The sequence below is a fragment of the Ambystoma mexicanum genome, chromosome 5q (genome assembly GCF_040938575.1).
Source record: "Ambystoma mexicanum isolate Mex_15411 chromosome 5q, UKY_AmexF1_1, whole genome shotgun sequence".
NCBI lineage: Eukaryota > Metazoa > Chordata > Amphibia > Caudata > Ambystomatidae > Ambystoma > Ambystoma mexicanum.
Genome location: NC_090933.1, coordinates 881945414 through 881967147, shown reverse-complemented (window position 1 = coordinate 881967147; position 21734 = coordinate 881945414). Strand labels below are relative to the sequence as shown.

The window sequence follows — 21734 nt, the reverse complement described above, 5'->3', positions numbered from 1 at the left end:
GCATCAGCACTGCTGTATGAATCCTGAGCACCAGTACGAAGCCTCTGGAGCACCCAGAGCAGGTGGGGCAGCAGCGAACCACCTGAACTTAGTATGAGCAGAGGGACGCGAAGAGCAGCGAGACACAGCAAACGCCCGCCACAGCTCGGTGAGAGAGTGCTTGCAGTGCGGGACGCAACACAGCGCAGCACACCACCGGGCAGATTTGTTTCAACTGACGCTTCCTCGTATTGGAAGCAAAGCAAAGGAACGCATTGGGGAGCCTAAATCCGCACCCACGAAATTTGGGAAACCTAATAACAGTCGGATAGCCCCAAACAGCAGCTAGGAGGGGGCGAGCAACTAAACGGGCGAGCTGAGCAACACAGGCCAATTGTAGACTGGACTTTGCTAACTACACACAGTAGGAGCAGAAATAAGGATCTGAGCAGTGTGAGCGCTAAAGGGAGCTGCATATTCCCAGAGGCCACTTCAGAATAAGCAAACAAATGGAGACACAAGTGGCAGAGACCCTAGGAACAAGCATGGCATAGAGGGACCTGGAACAGTTCCTCCAAATAGCAAGGATGGCCCAGTCTAGGCATGGACCCAACTGGCTCCAGAAGGTCGCAACAGAACTGGAGGGTGGCATAGCAGGGCCTTCAAGGGACAGGTCACAGTTCCCATTACTGTACCCAACATCCACGGAAGAGGAAGTAGTGGAGGAGCCGTTTTCATTGGAGGAAGAAGAGCCGGGGCCGAGAAAAGGCGGACTAACAACAAAAGCAAAAGGCAATCAGACAGCAAACCGAGGCAACAAAAAAGAAACGAAAAACTGCAAAATCGGCTGGGGGGGAAGAGAAAAGCAGAGGGAAGAGGCAGGGACCTACAGCCACCCCGGAGGCTCCTGCCACAAAGGGACCAAGAGAGAGCAGCAGTGAATACGGCACGCATGCAGCCATCACGGTAGCGGAGGCACCAGAGGAACATGCATCCTTGGAACAAGTTAAAGGTATTGTGATGCAGTGTTTGCAGGCATGCGACAATGGGGTAAATTATTTACTGTTGTGCGGTAATGTGAATACATTTAATCAAGTTGGGGGAAGATGCAGTGTCAGGTAACCAGCAGCCAGAGTTTCAGCGAAGCGTCAGCATCGGGGCCAATAGGGTTCCTGCTAACAGCTCCTCAGGACAAATAGAAAACAGGGGTGGTGCACTGGCGCAGGGGGAAGTTTCCACATGCGCTTACATTGTCAGGCAACGGGCAGAGGAAAGGGATGCCATGGTTTGCACCATTGTGGGCCAAAGGCAACGCTTTAGTGTGGCATATCCCTGTCCACATTAAAGAAAGGGTATGGCAGAAAGAATTCAGACATTTTTTACCCTGCTGGAGCTGGAACAGTCGGGCCTCAACATGCGTCAAATATCTGAGAAGGAGAGGGAGAACAAAAAAAACAAAAAAAAGAGACAGGGTTAAAAAGGAGAGTCAATTCATAATTGGTTAGCTGGTTTCAAGATGATGGCATCCATCATGGTATAGAAGCGCCCAGATGACGCGGGTGCTTCATGGGCATATGAGCAGTACATCCACAACGCTCATCTAACATATGGGGGAGATACCTGGTTGCAGTAGGACAGGGATTTCAGGCTTAAAATGCAGATTTGCCCAGCTATGGCATGGGGCGAAGTGGATGTCACAAGTTTCATTGAAATATGGTGGCTGCGAAGGAAGTGGGGATCAGGGCGAGAAACCTTATTACAAAAGAGAAAAGTGGTGTTATGGGGAAGAGAGGGTCCTTTCGTGGTCGCTCTTTCTGGAGCAGCAGGTCCAGCTATCAGCAGGGAGAGCAGACCTTGGAAGTTTTAACAGGGCTTCTGTCCCTTTGGTAAATCATGTAGATTTAAACATGAATTTAACAAGTGTGCAGGAGGGCATAGCACAGGATCCTGTGATGGGGGAAAAAAGAACTCTAGCACAAAACAAAAAGGAGACACCTAAGCAGAGTTGAGCTGATTTCATAGCACACTGCATTCACCAATAATACGGACCAAAATACTGCCCTTATTAAATTCTTACAACATTGCTGAGGCAAAAATAATTTGGGTAGGGTTTTGGGGGCGGGGTGGTTAGCGATTCCCTACTCCAGCCCAACTGGCAACAGGGAGGCGGAGAACCTGAAATCTGCACAAAAAATTCCAGAAGTGATGAACCAAAAAAAAAAAAATGGCCAAATAATTCAGTTTGGGGAGGGTAGCGGGCCCTTTCCCCACACCCCCTCCAGCCCCCGGAACCCTCCTTGAAAAGGTTCAACGTTTCACCTTTGGGACTGGTACCAAAAAAGGAGAAGGGACAGAGGGCAGAAAAGCCTTCAGCGCTAGTCGGATTGCTCTCAGCTCGAAAAGGTTGTTATGTAGTTTGCACTCCGATGGAGACCAACGACCGCTGATTGTCAGCTCGTTGGTGTGGGCTATCCACCCCGTGAGTGAGGCATCCGTCACTACCGTTATATCTCCGGCCATGGGTGCCAAAAAGGTTCGCTCTTTAGAATGTTGTCCTCACAGGCCCACCAGAGGAGATCCTGTGTGACCCCGTTTGGAACCTGATTAAGAATGGAGACCACTGTGCCCTGAGAGCCATTGAAGGGATCTCATTCTCGGGCGAGCCTCTGACACCAGGAAAATGCAGGATGCCATAAGGCTGAGCAACCTCAAAAAGTTGAAGGCCGGGAGACTTTGGGCACTCTGAAATTTGGTGACCATCTGCAGAATGTGTTGAGCCCTCACATTGGGTGGCAAGGTTTTTCCCAAGGATGTATCCAGTCCAGCCTGATGAATTGGAGCTTTTATGGGACTTCTTGTAATTGAGGGAGAAGAACAAGTTACTTACCAACTGGTAACGTTCTTTCGACTGGATGTTCCTCCAATGTATTCCACATCTTTGACATGTAATGTCCTCAGTTGTGCACTTTGGAAAATTTTTCCGCAGAGGGCGCCCTGCGGACGTCGGGTCGATGTCCCTCGAAGGCGTCCGTCGAGGGCGACGTCACTGGATGTTGTAAATAGGACGTACAGCGCCCGTAGACTCAGTTTATGTTTTTTTCCTCCATAACGTGTGGCTCCAATACCTGCTTGACTGCACATAGCCTTGCAGAACTGTAAGCTGCAATCGCATAGGAAATTCTCCAGAGGGGCAGGCTGGGAGGGTGATATGGAATACGTTGGAGGAACATCCAGTCAAAAGAGGGTTACCAGTTGGTAAGTAACTTGTTCTTCGAATGGATTGTGTCCTCCAACGTATTCCACATCTTTGACAGACTCCCAAAGCAGTACCAGAGAAATGGAGGAGGGAAAAGTATTGAGTACCCAATCAGATTGCGGAATAAAGAACCGCCTTACCAAAGGCCATATCCTGACCATGGAACTGTATCCAGGGAGTAATGCTTAACAAAAGGTGTGGATTGAAGCCCATGTGGCTGCATCACAAATATTCCTAATAGAATACCCCGCTGGAGGGCAGTGGAAGTAGCCACGCCCCTAGTGGAATGAGCTCGCAACCCTTCAGGAGGGTCCTTAACCGCCAACCGGTAACACTCAGTTATGGTGAGGATAATCCACCTGGACAAGGTCTGTTTGGTAAAACCCTGGCCCAATCGGTGTCCAGCATATCCCACAAAGAGTTGATTGTCCACTCTGACCCTGGACATTGTAGTAATATAAAAGCTCAGAGCTCTCCTAGGATGCAACCTATGGAGTCTCTCCTCTTCCTTCTTTATATCCTCCTCCTCATCCTGGTAAGGAAGAACACCTGACTCAAATGAAATTCAGATACTACCTTAGGTAGAAATGACGGACATACTCCAAGTATTACCCTGTCCTTGAGGAACACAGTAAAGGGCGGCTTAGAGGAAAGTGCCTGCAATTCACTCACTCTGTTCTTGGTTGCGGTTACTTCCGCGCGCAATGTCTTGAAGGACAATCTCAAAAGACAAGAGTGCAAAGGTTCAAACGGAGCACCCATGAGAAATTTCAAAACCAAATTCAAATCCCAAACCGGCACCTGGAAAGGGGACAGCAGGAACACATTAGTCAGTCCTTTAGGAAATTGAGAAATCAAAGGAATCCAAGTAAGAACATTCTTCAGACGAACGCTTAAATAGACAGCGCCGCCAGGTAACCTTTAAATGGTACCTACTTGAAGGCCCCTGTGGGCCAAAGAAAGTAAGCAAGACAAAACCATAGGAATGGAGCACTGAAAAAGGATCAATATTGCGACCTCGGCACCAGTCGCAGAACTTACGGCAACGGTACAGGGATTTTGCTGCAGGCAGCCTGGCCGAAAGCAACACCACCATCACGGCATCCGGGAGGTCCCAATCCTTATACCTCAACCTTTCAGATACCAAACATGAAGGTTGAGAGTCTTGACCTCTGGATGGAGAACTTGATCTCCGTCACGCAAGAGCAGATCCTCTCGGTAGTGAAGACGGCGTGGAGGGCAGATGGAGATTTCTAGAAGGAGCGGGTACCATGCTCTCCTGGCCCAATCCGGAGCAATGAAGATCATGTGGGAACTGAACCTCCGTAACACTTGAGGAATGGGGGGGGACTGGAGAAAACGCGTCCAGCAGTGGGAATGACCCATCCACTACGAATGCTTCTCCCAAGGCTCCTCTCGGAGGCAATTCCCGTGAGCAGAATTTCTTGCACTTCCAGTTGGCACTGGTGGCGAAGAGATCCACTTGCGGGGTTCCCAAAGGGCAAATATCTCCTGAAGGACTTCCTGAGCCAACTCCCACTCGTGAGAGATCACGCTCTGCCTTCTCAGAGCGTCCGCCGCCGCATTTCCCTCTCCGGCCAGATGATCTGCTGAGACCGAAATTCCCTGCTGGATGACCCAGAAACAAAGCTGCATTGCCACTCTGCACAACGGGAGTGACCCTACCCCCCCTTTTTTGTTAAGGTTATGCAGTCTGTCATGATCAGGACACTCTTCCCCCGCACAGACGGCAGAAAAACCTTCAGGGCTAGCCTGATGACCATGAGCTCTTTTTTTGTTAATTAAAAATTATATGGTTCAAATCACATTCCAAATCACAAAAGAAAAGGAAGAAAAGAAGGAAAATCTCCCGATTCCCTTCCTTAAATAGATTTAAATAATAAATTAAAAAGGCTGACAATTGCGAAAATGTCTTTGTGCCACCATGTAAAAATGTGGCCCATCGATCTTCTGGTAAGAGTTTGATTGTAGATGGTAGGTACATGTCTCTAATTCGGGATTTAGTTTCGTCAAGAGCCGGGCAAGAGGTCACTATGTGCTGAAGGGTTTCTAATTCAGATTGTTGTTTGTAGAACCGACAGAAGGAATTTTCTTTAGTTAGAAGTTTCCTAGATTGTAGCAGCTCTCGTTTTGGTAGCAAATTAAAGCGGAACCGTAGGAAAGTGTCTCTGACGGAGGCAGATGGAAAACATTGTAAATACAATGGAAGACAGTTTAATGGGTGCATGTCCAACTTGCATTCCAGGTTAAGTTTAAGTTGTCTTTTGGTTTCGATAGTTGCTATCCAGTCGTTGCGCGCAAGTTTTTGTTTAGCTTTTACTGGACGCTGCGTTAGCTGCTCCATAGATATGTCTGCCAATATTCTGGTGTTTTCCATATGAAACTTCCAGGTTTGTAGCGCAATTGCCTGGGTTGTGTGTTCTTTTGGCTGAAAGATGTGAAGCACAGGAATGTGCAAGTCGGAGCTAGGTTTCCTATAAAGGTCTAGTTTTCGCCATGTTTGAAGTGAAGTAAGAGACTGAAGTGCCAGTTCGTATCAAATACGGGCCATCGGAAACGATTGAGGTAAAGGAAGCACTTTCCACCAGAAGATGCCTTCTAGCCGCAACCATATGGATCTGTCGATGTTAATCATGGCCTCACTTCCATAGAGTAGAATTGCCGCGACTTTTTGTCTATAAAATGATATAATTGGTTTGAATGTGAATCTTCCATAATTCAAGTGTAGAAACCGTCTCTGACGAGCTAATGATATAGTTTTATCCAGTAGATAACTGGACCAGATCGTTTCAGTGGGAGATTGATTAATCCGGATCCCCAAATATTTAACGATAGTCACTTGTTCCAGGGGTTGATTATTAAGAAGAAAGGGTTTCGGGTGTTATTTTGTTCTATGTGATGGAGCCGGGGCCATTATTTTCGATTTTTGTGCATTTATTTTAAGTCGATTTATGTTCATGTAGCTTTCTAGGTTTGACAAAGCTATTTGGAGACCTCTTGGAGTTTGTGAACACAGCACAATATTGTCTGCATACATCAGGGACGCAATGGTTGTGGCATTTAGTTTCGGTGGGTTTGATAATGTCGAGTTTGTATCAATTTCGCAATCAGATGTAAATAAATTGAAAAGCGTTGCCGCTAGTGGACAGCCTTGTTTAAGGCCATTGTTAGTTTTGATGGATTCCGTTACTGTACCGTCTTGTGACAATCCGACTCTAATAGATGTTTCCCCATAGAGTAACTTTAATCGGTTCCAAGATATCATCAGGACAGCCCCATTTTCGCAATTTCGACCATAGGAGTGATCTATCGACTAGGTCAAAGGCAAGCTTCAAATCTATGAATGCTGCATATATTTGTCTTTGATTGCGGATGGCCTCTTGTTTCAGCAAATTAAACAGAAGTAGGTTGATGTTGGTTCCCACATGTTTTACAAAGCCAGTTTGTCTCGGTGCATATATATTGTTTGCTTTGGCCCAGATGTTCAATTTGTCCAGCAAAAAATTAGCAAACATTTTTCCTAAGGGGTCCAACAAAGCAATGGGCCTATAATTGGCTGGATCTTTTGAATCTCCCTTTTTAGAGATGGGTATCAAGATTGCTGTCTTCCAAGAAGGTGGAATAGTTTGAGTTCTGTTAATAGTTTCATAAATAATGGAAGAAATATGTGCCCATAGAGTTCTATTAGCTTTGATGAGTTCATTTGAGAGGCCATCCGGTCCCGGAGCTCGTGAGGGGTTCAAGTTGATGATAGCTCTTTCTAGGTCCTCTTGTTGCCATGTGACAGTCCAGGTATGTGGATTTGTAGGGTCTTTAGTATTTAGTTCAGAATTTATGTTGTAAAGCTTCTGGAAATATGAATTCCACCCTTGCTCGTCAACATCGGTTGTCATTGTTGGTAGATTACCTATTGGTGAAACCAATAGCTTCCACAGGTCTCTGGTGTTACGGTTTTTTAGAGCACGCAACATTTTTTCTGCATCATTTTGCCCTTGAAATGCTCTGTTAGATCTCATCCAGTTTTTGTACTGTTGCTTTAATAAACAAATTTTGTCATGATCCTTAGATTTGTTTAGTTGTATTTCCTTAATGTCCTTTCTCAATTTCTTTTTTTCTTTCTGCTATTATGGACGAGTAGGCATAGGTATGACAAGGTTTATTAAAGGTATTGGTTGATCTGTATAACTTAAATGGCACCAGGAGTTGTGGATAATTTAGGCGTTTCTCATCTGTCATTGCTGGCGAATTTATTTGGTTTGCCAGCATCATCAGGGCATTTTGCGAGATCCTCAATCTAGCCTGATTCGAGTTAAGTACTAGTTCTGGTAAGTTTATTTTGGGTTTCTGGGGATTGTGCATTACCCACGTAATTGTGAGTAGTACGTGATCACTAGGATTTGTTTGTATGATCTAGTTCTGTGTTAACTTCAGAGCAATTTGATTTGATGTATAGATGTAGTCTATTATGACATTTGAGGCGCTGCGAGTCCATGTATTCATCGGCTTATTTGTTTGAATATCAAGGAAGTGCACTCTAATGAGACCCCTGGTAGTGGTTTCTTTCTGCCATTGACAAGCTCTTGGGGACATGTTGTTCTGTTTTAATTCAATCCCTTCGCTGTCATAGAAATGTATGTTAAGATCTCCACATAATATTGTTTGAATTCCTGGGTATTTTATAGTGTTTTCATCGATACAGGTAAAATGTTTGTCGATATATAGCTCATCAGTGATGGCCATAGGATTCCAATAGGTATTAATAATACTAAAAATGTCATGAGTTAATGGTGTTTTGGTTTTAACTGACTGGAGTATCGTAATTTGGTTCTAGTCATTTATTTTAGATGATTCGATAACTCTGATGTTACTTGACATTTTAATAAGGGTCAAAAGGCCTGTAGATGGACGTCCTCTTATTTTTTATTGCCGGAGCCATCAAAGTTGTGTATCTGTCACAGATTGGTTGCATTGTGAGCCATGATTCCTGTATACAGACGATGTCATACTGTGAAAGATCTTGTGACTGTTCTCGAAAGAGATGACCGTGTCCTCAAGTGTTCCAGGAGCATAATGAAATGTCAGATCTCAAAGGCTGCAATGATGGTTAAGAGGAAGAATCAGGACTTTCTGAAGTTGTTAATTGCGACCAATCCATTACTCTCCGTATGTGATGCATAGTGCGATCCGGGTATTTATAACCGCTTTTAGGATCAGATTGTTGAATATTTTGTCTTTGCCATTCTTGTGTCTTGTAGTTTACATCTTCTGAGGTCCTACGTTTGTTGTCCGTCTGATGCTCTCGTGTCGGCTGTCCCTGGAGATTATAATTTGCATCTTCTGGGATCCATCGTTTGTTTTCTATCTGATGTGTGTTGCGTTAAAGAACTTTTCCTACGCAGAGTTAGTTCCATTTGCGCTTCTTTGTTGGAGTCAACATGTTGTATGTCAAAGCCTAGTGTATTTAAGTTATTTTTCCCCCCTTAATCTGATCTTTTTCGTTGGTGGATTTAAGGAGTAGGTATGTTTGGTCTAGATGATGATCGTCTACAAAATTCCACTGTGAGGATCTCTTGCGTTCTTAAATTCTGTAATTGCGGTATGAGGCTGAATAATCGTAGAACGTTTGATCTGTTCATGATCAGCTCTTGAGTATCCGTTTCTACACGTCTCAGTAATACAGCTCGCGAAGGTTTATATCTCCTTGGATTGACGAATATTGGCTGAGTTAGTATATTGGTAGATGGATTTTTATTTTGAGGACTACTTTGCGTCGGTGGTAGCACCGAGCCAGTAGATGGTTTAGCTACTTCGTCCATCCATAATGTTGTGTTTGAGATATCATCACATGTTGCAGACATTTGAGAGTCGAAGTGGGATTCAGTTTGTTCATATACATCCATAATGATGAGTGATGTTTCGCTTGGTTGTATCTGGGCTTCTTCTGAGATATCTAGGACAACGTCTAGATGTTGTGATAAATTTAATAGAGCATTCATTTGAGCATCTTCAGAAGTTTCTTCCAGCAAATTTTTGGGCAGGGATGCTAAGGTTGTAGTTGCTACCAGACTTGATTTGCAAAGAGGCAATGAATGGGCCAACTATATTTTTCGTTAATGATTTAGGTGGGGCTGGTTTGGGTGTTGTCAGATTACGGAGGAATGCTCTCGAGCCAGTCTGTCTTTTTTTCGTTTTTGGTTTATTTTGTGGTTTGGTCTGCAGGGTAGGAGGCAGAAAGAGAGTAGGTAGAAGCTTCTGTGTTGACATTGTGATCCGAATTTTGAGGTTGAATCTTAACTGGTACACTGGAAGTTGGTAGATTAACTTCTGGTCGGATTTGGGATAGATCTGCCCCTGTTCCAGCAGTTTGGTTCTTTGTCACCAAGTCATTCATTGTTTGTAGAGGCCGTTGAAGCATCTCATTTTGCGAAAGATTGCATGGTCGATGCATGGCTGATATCATGGTAATTAGAGCCGAAGTGAGCTGAGTGTTGTCTGCACGATCTTTTCTGGCGATATCTGACAATCGAGATTGCCATATTTGAGTCATTTCATCTTCATGGTCCAAACGATCCTGTATCTTTTGCACAAAGGCTTCCAAAAAGATTTGCTTAGCATGGATGAGAGCTAATAAAGTAGCTTGATCTTTACTCGCATCCACGCATGATTCTTGCATTTTTACGAATGGTATCATTGTCTGAGATGTCACTGCTATTAGCATATTTTGAAAATCTTGCATAGTGGTTGGGATGGACGGCATGTTGCCCGTTTCTTGCAAGGATGCATTGCACTACGAGACTGAGATTTGCCCTTTTTCGTTTCAATGCAGGGAATAGATTGGGTCAATGGTGAAGTATGACATGTAATGTTCTGCTGTGACGCCTCTGTATTAGATGGAACATAGTTTCCCAGGCTATCCAGGTTACATATTGTTGAGGAGGGTGAGGAAGTATCATAATCTGAATGGCCGAAGACTGCTTTACGCTTTTCCTGGTTTACCAGAAGTGCTTCGATCTCAATCATTCCAGGGAAAGACAGGCTATCTTTGGATTTCGTTGAGCTATAAGAGAATTTACCAGATCACGTGAGCGACGTTTACTTTCATGAAGCGATTGCCATCGTCTTTTAGCTAGGGCTGCTTTATCTCGCTGTGATATCACCGGTGTGAATCGTGAATAATCATCTGTGTTCCAAGATGGAAAAGTGGAGTGCACAGGTTGTGATATGTCAGAATTAGCTTGTTTTAATTGTTCTGCAGTTGGTGGAAAAATAAGAGCAGACAACTCACTCATGTATTTTGATGTTCTGAGCATCATTGGAAGTGCTATTTTGGTCCTGCATTTCCATGCCATCTTTTGTTTGTAGCAGGTTGGTTCTTATTGGTGAGATTAAGTTAATAGGTTGCATATGAACTTGTAGTGGTTGATCATTAATTGCTGATGCAGATATAGGCGATGTAATGGGAGGCGTTTGCAAATCCCTTACACTATCAGTGGTCAAATGTGGCAACACCGGGAGCGAAATCTGTTGTACATGTTAAGTCAGGATATCCGCAGAGAGGTGGGAAATATCATTCCTCTTCTGATTTGGCTTTATTATTTGGGCAAGTTTTCCATGTTCTAATTTTGCTCGAAGCCTAGTATGTGGACCATTGTTAGAGTCGTTGAGCATACTAACTGTGATGGAGTCTTCCATACTGTAAACGTCAGGTCACAGGATGTGCACACCACTACACTGGAGGGTAGCACTGTATTGAGATATTTGATCTTTATACAAGTTCAAGTTCCAAATTTCTTGAGCGTATTTAATAAACGTTGAAGCTCAAGTATTTGTAGATTCAGGTGTGCTGATGGCAAGTTATTATATAGATTTGTTTAAAGACGATATCTTACCACACACTACAGTCCTCAGTGGCGCTGGTGGTAAGGAATTAGGTAAATATTCACACGGAGTCAAAGGCTATTGCCCGCAGTCCTCAGTGGCGCTGGTGGTAAGGAGTTAGGTAAATATTCAAACTGAGTCCAAGGCTATTGCCCGCAGTCCTCAGTGGCGCTGGTGTTAAGGAATTAGGTAAATATTCACACTGAGTCAAAGGCTACAGCCCGCAAGCCTGAATGATCCAATGTCCCAAAAAAGGAAAAACTTGTAAGAATCAAACTCCTCGTGTTAGTAAACTCCACTTCAGACAGATCAAAAAAATTCAGACGTCCACAGGAGGAATAAAAAGGTAAATGAGAAGTAAGTTACCTTATTCTTGTGGGCAAAGTTCATAAATGATCGAAGTTTTGTTGGGAGGCGGGACTGCGGCACAGCAAACAGCCAAACAGGCAGCAAAGAAAGTCCTTGCCCTTTACGCTCCTCGGGCTTAACGCCGCAATGGCGGCTGGGGCGTCTTTTTGTTTCAACTTCCGGGAGTGGGCGTGGTCGCTCACGTGTCACTTGTGGTCAGCTGTGGTCAGCTGAGTTTATCTTCGTGCGCAGGTTGAAAGAACCGCAGTCTCAGTAAATAAACAGATGCAGGCAGCAAGTTCCAAAAATAGGTTCCAAATGGCTGCCCTCCGGAGACATGGGAAACACACAGCCACAGCCAAACAGGCAGCAAAGAAAGTCCTCGCCCCTTTACGCTCCTCAGCTCTAACAGGTTGATGTGGAGTTTGGACTCCAACGGAGACAAAGGACTGCTGGCGGTCAAGTCCTCGGCTTGAACGCCCGATCCTGTGAGCAAAGCATCGGTCACTACAGTTACCTCCAGCCATGGTATGATATTTTATTTCTATCGCGCTCATACACAAGTGTTTCAGAGTGCGACAAGGCAAGGGAAGGGAATAGGGGAGAACAAAACAATGCGCTTACTAGGCCCAGTGACACTGAGAATGCGCAAGTGCATGGTAGAGGGGGAAGGGAAAAGTGCATGGAAGGGTGGAGAAGTGGAAAGTGCGGAGCAAAGGAGGAAAATAAATAATTCATAAATAATAAAGGCAATAAGTGCTGGGTTTAAGGCAGCAGACAGGGTAGGTCTGATAAATACGGGAAGAAAAAAAAAGGGGAGGGCTGTATGGGTACAGATACAGACCCCAGTGCAAGTGAGGTGGCCCAGAGGCAGTGAGGGCAGGTGGCAGGGTGAGCAGGTACCTGGGCCCGGAGGACAGAGGGTGGCCAGGCGCACAGGGCCAAGAGAGAACAGATCAGCAAGGGAGAGTGAGAGCGAAGACAAAAGCAAAGAGGAAGGTCTTGAGATTCTTCCGGAACCGGAGATGGTTCTTCTCAAGTTTCAGAGTGGCAGGAAGGCTGTTCCAGAGGGAGGACCCAGCCGAGGACAGATCTACCCCCAGCTAGTTTCTTTGAAAAACGACTGACACTGAGGGAATTAGCGGTAGAGGAGCGAAGAGCACGAGAGGGGAGATATTTGCAGAGGGATAGCTGAAGGTATTTTGGACCTAGGCCCCAGAAAGCCTTATGGACAAGGCAGAGGGTTTTGAATTTAATCCTTGCATCCACTGGGAGCCAATGGAGAGATTTCAGAGCTGGAGAGATACGATCCCAGGGCTTGAGGCCAAGGACAAGTCTTGCAGTCCTGTTCTGGATTAGTTGCAGAGGGTGGAGTATAGAGGCAGGTAGATTTAGAAAGAGGCTGTTACAATTGTCCAACCTAGAGAGAACCAGAGCTTAGGAGACCATGAGCTTCTGGGGGAAGGAGAGGAAAGGCAGAGTACCTCTGAGGAGGTGCAGTAGAAAGTTTGACTTTTTAGAGACAACAGAGATGTGGGCAGAGAAGGAAAGTGTGGAGTCAAAGTTGACCCAGAGATGACGTTTTGGCCCTCCTCCTATCCCCACTCGCAGGTGGGGATAGGAGGAGGGCCAAAACGGCTCCCCTTCATCTGGTTCCCTTCATTTGCCCACCACAGAAGATCCTGGGAGCCCGAGAGTGGAATCTGAATGGGATCCGACATATTGCCTGAGACCTGCGACCACTGCATCTTGAGGACCAATTGCAGGGATCTCATCCTCAGTCTGGCACCAGAAAAATACAGGATGCCATGAGGCCGAGCAACCTTAAGAATTCGAAAGCTGGGAGACTCTGGGCACGTTGCAACTTGTCCACAATCGGCACAATGGTGAGCACCCCCAAGGACGTGTCCAACACAGCCCCTATATACTGGAGCTGTTGGGAAGGTGTTGGATGCGACTTCTTGAAATTGAGGGAGAAGCCCAGCCTGTGGAGGGAGCGGCAGGTGAGACCGAGGTGAGCCAGTGCTTGCTCGGGAGAGCGCACACAGATCAGCCAGTCGTCCAGGTAGGGGTAGATGTGAATACCCCCTCACCTGAGATACGCTGCCACCACCACAAGCTTGGTGAAAACCCTCGGGCGGGGGTCAATCCGAATGGCAGGACGTGAAACTGAAAGTGCAAGTCGCAAACCTCGGGTACTTTGTGCTTGGAATGAATCGGCACATGAAAGTAAGCATCCTGTAGGTCCAGAGACACCAACCAATCCTGAAGTTGAAGGGCCTGGACGAGCCTTGGAGGACAACGTGGGCGAGCGGAAAGGAAGGAGAGGTGTTGCCGCCCCAAGAAACGGCAAAGGAACGGTTAGATAAGTAGGATGAAAACCAGGCTACAACAGAGTCAGGAAGCAGAGAATGAACCACTGTGTCAAAGGCAGCAGATAAGTCAAGAGGAATAAGGACAGAAGAGTGTTTTGAATAGCGAGCTGTGAGAAGAGAGAGTACAGAGGTAAGAGGTGTTTCAGTGGAATGGCAGAGTCGGAAACCAGACTGAGTAGGAGGAAGAAGAGCTAGATCGGTTCATAGTGATAATTTCGACAACAAAAATGTCGAAAGTCAAAATGTCGAAAAAAAAATGTCGACTTTTTTTTTCAATGCATTTTTTTTCGAAATGGGGGGTTCCCACCCAAACCCTCTTTTTTAAATTTTTTTTTTTAATTTTTCCCTTTTTTTTTAACTCCCGAACCCCTAAAATAAATATATTATTTAAAAAAACGAAAGTCGACATTTTTTTTTCCGACATTTTTTTGTCGACATTTTTGTCTGTCGACATTTTTTTTTCGAAATTATGACTGCCCACCAGATAGATCATAGATGAATGCTGAGATTTGAGAGTAAACAAGCCGCTCAAGGAGCTTAGATAGAATGGGTAAGAGAGATAAAGGACGATCCTTTGTTCCTCTCCGTTACAAGTACTGGCTCTGTAGCACCTTTTTCTAGCAGGCTCCACATTTCCTGCAAAAGCAATGGATCTGGAACCTTTAACAAATGGTTTCCCGGTGGATGATTCCGAGGTCTTTGAATGAAGGGGAAGGAAGTAACCCTGGGCTATGGTTTCTAATACCAAATCATCGGAAATAATGCCTCGCCATTCTTTCAGATGCCGAGACAGTCTGAGTTCTTGACTCGAGACACCCTGGTGAGAGGCAGAGAGGTTTTGAGGCGGCTAAAGCAGCGGCTGATGGTAAAGATGCTGCTGCTTGGGCGGGCTTTGTACCTTTCGCTCTTCCAGCACGAGGGAATCTTCTTTTGCCTCTTTGACCAGCCATTCCTCTCGCTCTACCAACTTAAGAGTAGAATCGAAAGGATCTACTCCTCCAAAAAGGTTCACTGGGGTGAACACGCAGGGCTGCCTGATGGTGGAACCTAGGGACTTAGCTGCTGCCTTAGAGGTCAGCAACTTCTGAAGGGTTTTGTCAGCCTTGCTGCCAAAAAGACGAGACCCAGCAAAGGACATATTAAGGAGTCTAGACTGCACATCCGGTGAAAATCTATACTTCCTTAACCACGCAAACCTGCGTATCACAGTGCTTGCCGCCATGGCTCTGTCGATACCGTCAGCAGAATCCAAACCTGACTGTAGAGACTCACACATGGCCTCTTGCCCATTTTTCACAATGGCCAGGAAGCGGTCTCTTTCTTGCCCTTCGGGAATATGTTCAGCCGCCATGGATATACAGTCCCATAGGGTGAAGGTACATTTTGCAAGGGCACATGGAGTTGGCTGACTTGAGAGCCATGCTCCCAGCAGAAAAGACTCTTTGACAAGGCGTCTTAGACGCTTATCCGATCTGGTGGAATATTTGGATAGGCAGCTTGTTTGGAGGTAGAGATTGCTGCTTGCACAACCAAGCTTTCTGGAGTAGGGTGTTTAGACAAATAGCTGGGGTCACTACTTGACGGTCTATATTTTAGTCAAATTTCTATTGCCTGCCGGATTGGATTCTGGTGCTTCCCAGTTTGATGTTGCTCTACAAAAAAAGAATACTTGCAAATGGCAGGATTGGATCCCTTTGCCCAGAATATCAGTGAGGTCATCAGTTTCGAATGGGAGGGCAGGCCTGCTCCATCCCAGATAATCAAATGACCTTGATCATTAATTGCCTGTAAGAGGCATCTGTGTGATCTGCCGGGCCTGGCTTGCCAAATTCCAATGCTGGAGAGGTATCCACCCCACTGGCTGTTCGTAAATTATCACACAGTTCCTACATCCTAGACTCCTCTGATATAAAACTATCAGGAACATTAGGTGTGCCATATTGTAACACAAAGGGAGTTTTATTGTCGCCTGAAGGCATATAGACTTCATAAAGCGACATGAGATTTAAAAAAAAACTAAAAAAAAAAAAAATATGGTTTAAAGGATTTTTGAATGTCCGGTGGAGGCGTCGATGGCTTTGTTTTGGACGCCAATGGCATCGATAGTTTCAACTTCAACTTTTCCATTTGATGACTCGACAGAGACTTCATTGATTTTTCATCGACTCGAGACCTTGACGGTTCTAAATGAAAATCTGGACTTCGTCTCGGGCTCGAGGGCACACAAGATTTGGCTCTAGCCCTTTCCTTACCGTCTTCAGAAAGCATAGTAGGAGCATGGCCTACTTGCTTCGAGGAAGCTTGTTTCTCAAATGTATTTTCATTTCCTGCCTGAATGACTCCCATTCTGCCTGAATGATTCCCATTCAGCATGTGTCGAGGCCTTAGTAGGGCAGGATATATGCCTTTCTGGAGAGGAGTAGGATGAGGAAGACAAAGTAGGCGGATTATGATGCCTTTTCTTTGATTTTCTCGACGAGCAGTGGTGAAAGCCACTCCGTGACCTAGACCTTTTAGTTTTGTTCTGTGGAGGAGAGTCGTCTCTAGCTTCATCAGAGGAATGTTCTTTTCACTCGGTAGTCGAAGGGGATTTTTTTGGGGAGTCTACCTACTGCCAATTTCCCTTTACGGTCCTTCAGAGCTTTTCCTGTCATCGATTGACACGACTGACAGGCAGAGGTCTTGTGCTCCACACCAAGGCACCACAAAACACACCTGATGTGGGTCCGTCAGTGACATTTTAGCACAGCAGTCTTGGCATTTCTTAAACCCGGTCTTCGTGGTTGTCGGAGCCGAAGACAAAGACATTACCAAGTAACACTATGAAGCGCGCCGTAGATCACAATGCAATAGCTTACTTGGAGAAAACAGAACTGAAGCCAAAGGGAGCTGCAGGTTCCATATATACCTTCGATGACATCATTCTCGAGATGGAGGCCCTCGAGTGACATCAAGTCATCTGCATCAAAGCCCACCCTCCATGCAAAGCACTGCACCACCGCCCCCTCACCCACCTTACCCCAGGCCTCTGCCGGGAAAAATACATTTCTGAAGCAGCGGAAACTGGATACAGGAGATCTCATAGATTATGAATACGTGGGAGGACATAATCCATTCAAAATTAGATGTTCAATGGGGGTACTAGTGGCGAGTTAGGCAGTTGCAGGAAATGCTTACCTTTGTTAATTTTCTTGCCCTCTGCAAATCTCCATACCCTTAGGCAGAAACGGAAAACTCACTTCCCCTTGCCCCCTGGGTTGTGTGGGGTTGAGGTGTTGTCAGTAATCAGTTGTAGTAGACGAGACGCCCGTGTGGGTCTATGTGGTTCAGCAGTTCCTGCAGAAGAGGCAAGCCAGGACCCGACAAGCAGCCGGTTTCCTTCCATCCCTGGTTTGCTGTTCATTATGTGGGTAAAAAGATTTGAACCTGGGAAATGTTAATATTTCTATTGCCTGCTTACTTCCCTTTTCCTTGGGCATTTCGATTTGGAGTTTGTAGTGGGATTCTAGGACACTATGGTTTATCTGTGTGAGCCCTATTGCTGAACGACAAGGGCTGAGCGGGAAGGGGGCGCATTGTGCTTCTCTGGGTCAGTGAAGGGAGATGCGATTAGCAGGTTGGAGGTGCTAGGGCGTGTTCCCTCACCCCTCAGATTGGGCTGGAGGTGATACACAAAAAAGAAACACCAGCCTGTGTAGTGGGCCAGTGTTTACCTTGAACGCCACACATGGGTGCCTGCTGGATTATGAGGTTTTGAAAAGGAGGTGAGTAAATTCTTGCCACCTGAATGGGTTTTTGGAAGCCCTCGTAATATCTCGCCATTCTGACTAGACAGAAAACTCATCCTCAAATAGCCGGTAAGCTGGCAACATCCACTCCGGTCACTAGGGTGCACAATACTTGGGACTGTGGAGGCATTTTGGTAAATCCACCATGTAGCACCTCTGGATTGATAATCTCCCATCCCCAAAATCCCTTTTGTTCCCAATCAAGATGTTCCCATAATCGGTGTCCTCCTGACAGAGGCATGCAAAACAATGGAGCAGAGTTGGTCAACATTACAGAACACTGCAAATGTGACTGAAGGGTCTTCATCAAACAACTTCAATAGATATAAAGCCACTAATAGTTTAGAATACCAATTAATAATTTAGGTTTTTATTACCTGCCTGGTGGAAAACAATAACTTCTGTGGATGACTCTGAGCGAGGTAGATGGTATACAGGAAGCCAGAGGTAACAGCAGCTAGAACACCACAGAATAGCTTCAGGAAACGCTGGCATGATCCAGCTGAAAAAAGTAGAAACACTTCCATTCAGGTTTTACATGCAAGTAAAATAACTTTTCAGAGTGAAAGGTCTTCCTGAACATCTGCAAAGTGAGGTAATAAAGTAATGAGATGAAGCCATATTCCTTGTTCACATAATGAAGTATTGGACACATGAGGAAGAATTGGATACAAAAAGGGAATCACCTAAACGGAAGGAAGCATGCTACAGAATGGAGAACAATTGGCCTAGGGTCACTTGAGGAATAAAACACTGTACAGCTGTAGAAAGAGGCACAGAAGGGAGACATTCAGATGTGGATTAAGAGTGGCATTATATGGATTAAGAGTAGCATTGATGGATTGATGGCAATAACGGGATTGGAGGATGAATGATTTAAAGGAGAGTTCAGAAACCTAACAATATGGGCCAGATGCAAGATGGTAAAACAGTGGTGAGCGGTATACATAAATAGGAGAAAGCTTGCCCATCATGGGTGGTCAGCCGAGGCTGGGGAACTGGCATCTGCACAGAGTACCTCAGCGAAAGGCAAAATGATCAATATGGGAGACTTGCAAGGAAGATCGGCCAGGCATGATTTCCTCGTACAGAGAAACAAGAGATCAAAAAGAAAGGGAGGAGCCAGAAACCTTACTTTATTAGCCATCTGGGAACCACAGGCAGGTGAGTGCAAGAGAATGATGTCGAAAAAAAACCATTAAGCTTACAGTTTGAAAACATTCCGAAAGGTATCGGCACTTTGGATATTTCTTTTATAATCATCTCGTCTATGTCGCTCTCATCCAACTTCTTTCTCTGTCGCAGTTCTGTATCTGCCCCTGCACATTACAAAAAATGGAGTGACACAATGAAACTTCTGACTTAAGCACACATTTCCAAATTAATTCTTTTTTTTTGTTTGTTTTATTATCACAATTATTAAATCCTCCCAAATCCTTGGTGTACCGTCAGTGAAATTTGTAGGTACAAATATTTTGTAGAATATGGCCAGCAGTATGGGCTACATGAAGACATTCATACCCTAAATGTCTACTGATTGAACAACAGATAGCTGTCATGTGTTCGCATGCGCTTGGACATCTGGAGCTACACCAAATACTACTAAATTCAAGTTTATCTAGTGACCGATTAAATTCAAAGTTGCATATATTTTATGTAAGGGCGACACATGGTTCACTCCAAGAACTTCCTCATGGCCTTTAAACAGGAGTTTTAAACAATGTTATAAACATTATAATGTAATTCATAAAGCGATATATACATGGAAGTGTAAATATTGACAACACGCCAATTAATAATTAACAAAAAAGAACACCATTTTTTTTCTTTTGTAAAAATATATTAGTTTTTCACAAACTTCATTTTACATTTGTCAAATCATATCAACTCACTTCATTGTCATCAATCTAGTAATTTTTAGTCAAACCTGAATTAAATTGATCAAAATAACAGAAATCAATTAAACGAAAGACAACTAAGCAAAATACACCCTCTTTACCCACTAATGGCTTCAGTATGTCATCAAAATAATCCACTTAGGCACATGTTAGCATGTTACTCCCTCCTGCTAACATATAGGCCCGCCACATATCTATATCACCATTCTGTGGCCCAAAATCGCCCAGGAAAAAAGTTCTTTTCATTTTTAGGGATTCACAGCTTACTCCTAGATGTTTTAAGAGACTGCACTTCGTTGGTACAATATCGGCACAGGTGATCTCGTGCATCTGGCACGTGTTTTAGATATTGCATTTCCTTTGTTGCGTAAATATTTAACTTGAGCAGCAAGAATTTATCTCGTCGATATCTGGAGGGAAACATGACCATGTACTTGGTGCGATTATTCAATGCTCTTTCTTCTTCTCCATGAATGAGCGCTGTTACAAATTCGCCACATTTATCATGAGTTGTGATCCAGTAGTAAGCAGGGTGCCAATCTCAATGTTTAGATCGGCTAGCAGGGATTTTATTAACTTCTTCCGGCTCTCAAGAAATCCTCTCTAGGGTAAACCTGGTTTTGGGGCAAATATCCGATATGGCCTTATTGTTGGAATCAGCTGCGTTTTCCACCACATGGTTACTGACTTCCATAACACTATGGAGTATAAAGACTGCAGCCTAAGTTCATACCTTATTAAGGTCACTGGGACCCCCTTTGGCAGATGCAACACTTTCCACCAGAGTGCTTCTCAGAATGGTTTTCTGATGTTAAAACCTGCCTCGCTTCTGAAAGTCATTGTCGCCAGTTTCATCCGGTAATTTCGCCAGTTAGATCCGGTATTTTAGGTCGTCTGTCCATTGTTGCTCACAGAATGATTTATTGAACAGAAGACCTAGATATCGAAGGGTCAACTCTTTCGAGAGCTGCTCCAGCTACGTGCCACTTAAACTGGCGCCCCTTTTTACCCAGGTTTTTACCAAAGGTCATGACTTGGCACGTTTATCTGCAGATTGTTGTTTTGGAGATAAATCTCCAAGTCACTTAATATTCTTTGAAGTCCAATCTGTGTGGTATCCATTAAAACAAGATCATCTGCGTATATGGCCCACACAATTTGATGTCTGTTTAATCTTGGCGGAAAGGACTTTGTTTTTTCGAAGGCGATGTATAGATCTGCCATGAAAAGTTTAAATAAGGCAGCAAGAGGACAGCCTTGTTTGTCTCCCTGCTCTGTTCGAATGCTCGCTGACAATTCACCTTCTGCATTTAGCCGGACTTTTACAGAAGTGTTGGTGTGAAGCGTTTTAATTGGATGTAGCAAGACCTGTGGGCAATTCCACGTTTCCAATTTACTCCACAACCTCTCTATTTACACTGTCAAAGGCTTGATGTAGGTCAATGAAGGAGAGGAACAGCGTCTTGGCGTCTCTCATAGTCTTGAGCTTTAATAGATCTAATATTGCTAGATTGAGCTCCACCCCCACACCCTTAGTGAAGCCTGTCTGCTGACAATCGACCATTCCCACCTCCTCAGCCCATTTTGCCAATTGTTTCTGCAAAAAATGTGCAAACAGTTTGCAGAGTTGGTTCAGCAAGGCAATCGGCCAGTAGTCGTTCGGATCTAAACGATTCCCTTTTCTGAATATGGGAATGACCACCGCCAATTGATGGAGGGATTGCTGATGAGGCACCAATCTGTGTAAACAGGATTTGAATAAAGTTTGATCTTGATTCTGTTTTAGTATTAAATCACAGGACCTGCCGCTCCTGAATTTTTCAGTTTCGAAATGGCCTCTAGAATCTCAGATCTTCTTGATTCAATATCCTATGGTATTATCGTATTGTGATTGTTGTTTATCTCCGGCTTCTTGAGAGCACTAAAGACCGACAAATAATGACATTCGCATGTGTGTGTCGATGGTCATTGACAGGTGAGCTTTCTGCGAGATGAACCCATTGTTGAGAAATGTCCACACATCTCTACTATGTTTTGCTAAGATACATTTGAGCAATCTCTCCCCTCTCTTGGTCACACAACGATTTGAATGCAATGTGCCAGTTAGCAACATTTTTTAATGGCTTCCCAACGTGACTGATTTTTCGAAACTTTAATTTCCTGATGTTGTGACGCAGTTTCTTTTGAAGTA

General features: G+C 44.7%; 1 protein-coding gene across 3 annotated transcripts in view; it reads right to left on the bottom strand.

Moving 5' to 3' along the window:
- DPY19L4 (dpy-19 like 4) overlaps positions 1-21734 on the bottom strand; it is a 1351687-nt gene that overhangs the window by 1145598 nt on the left and 184355 nt on the right. For all 3 annotated transcript variants that reach the window (XM_069621372.1, XM_069621373.1, XM_069621374.1), the window contains exons 2-3: positions 18854-18964; positions 18023-18147 (exon numbers count right to left, since the gene is read on the bottom strand). In XM_069621372.1, the coding sequence (XP_069477473.1) occupies positions 18023-18147; positions 18854-18964 (236 nt within the window). The remainder of the gene's footprint in view (positions 1-18022; positions 18148-18853; positions 18965-21734) is intronic.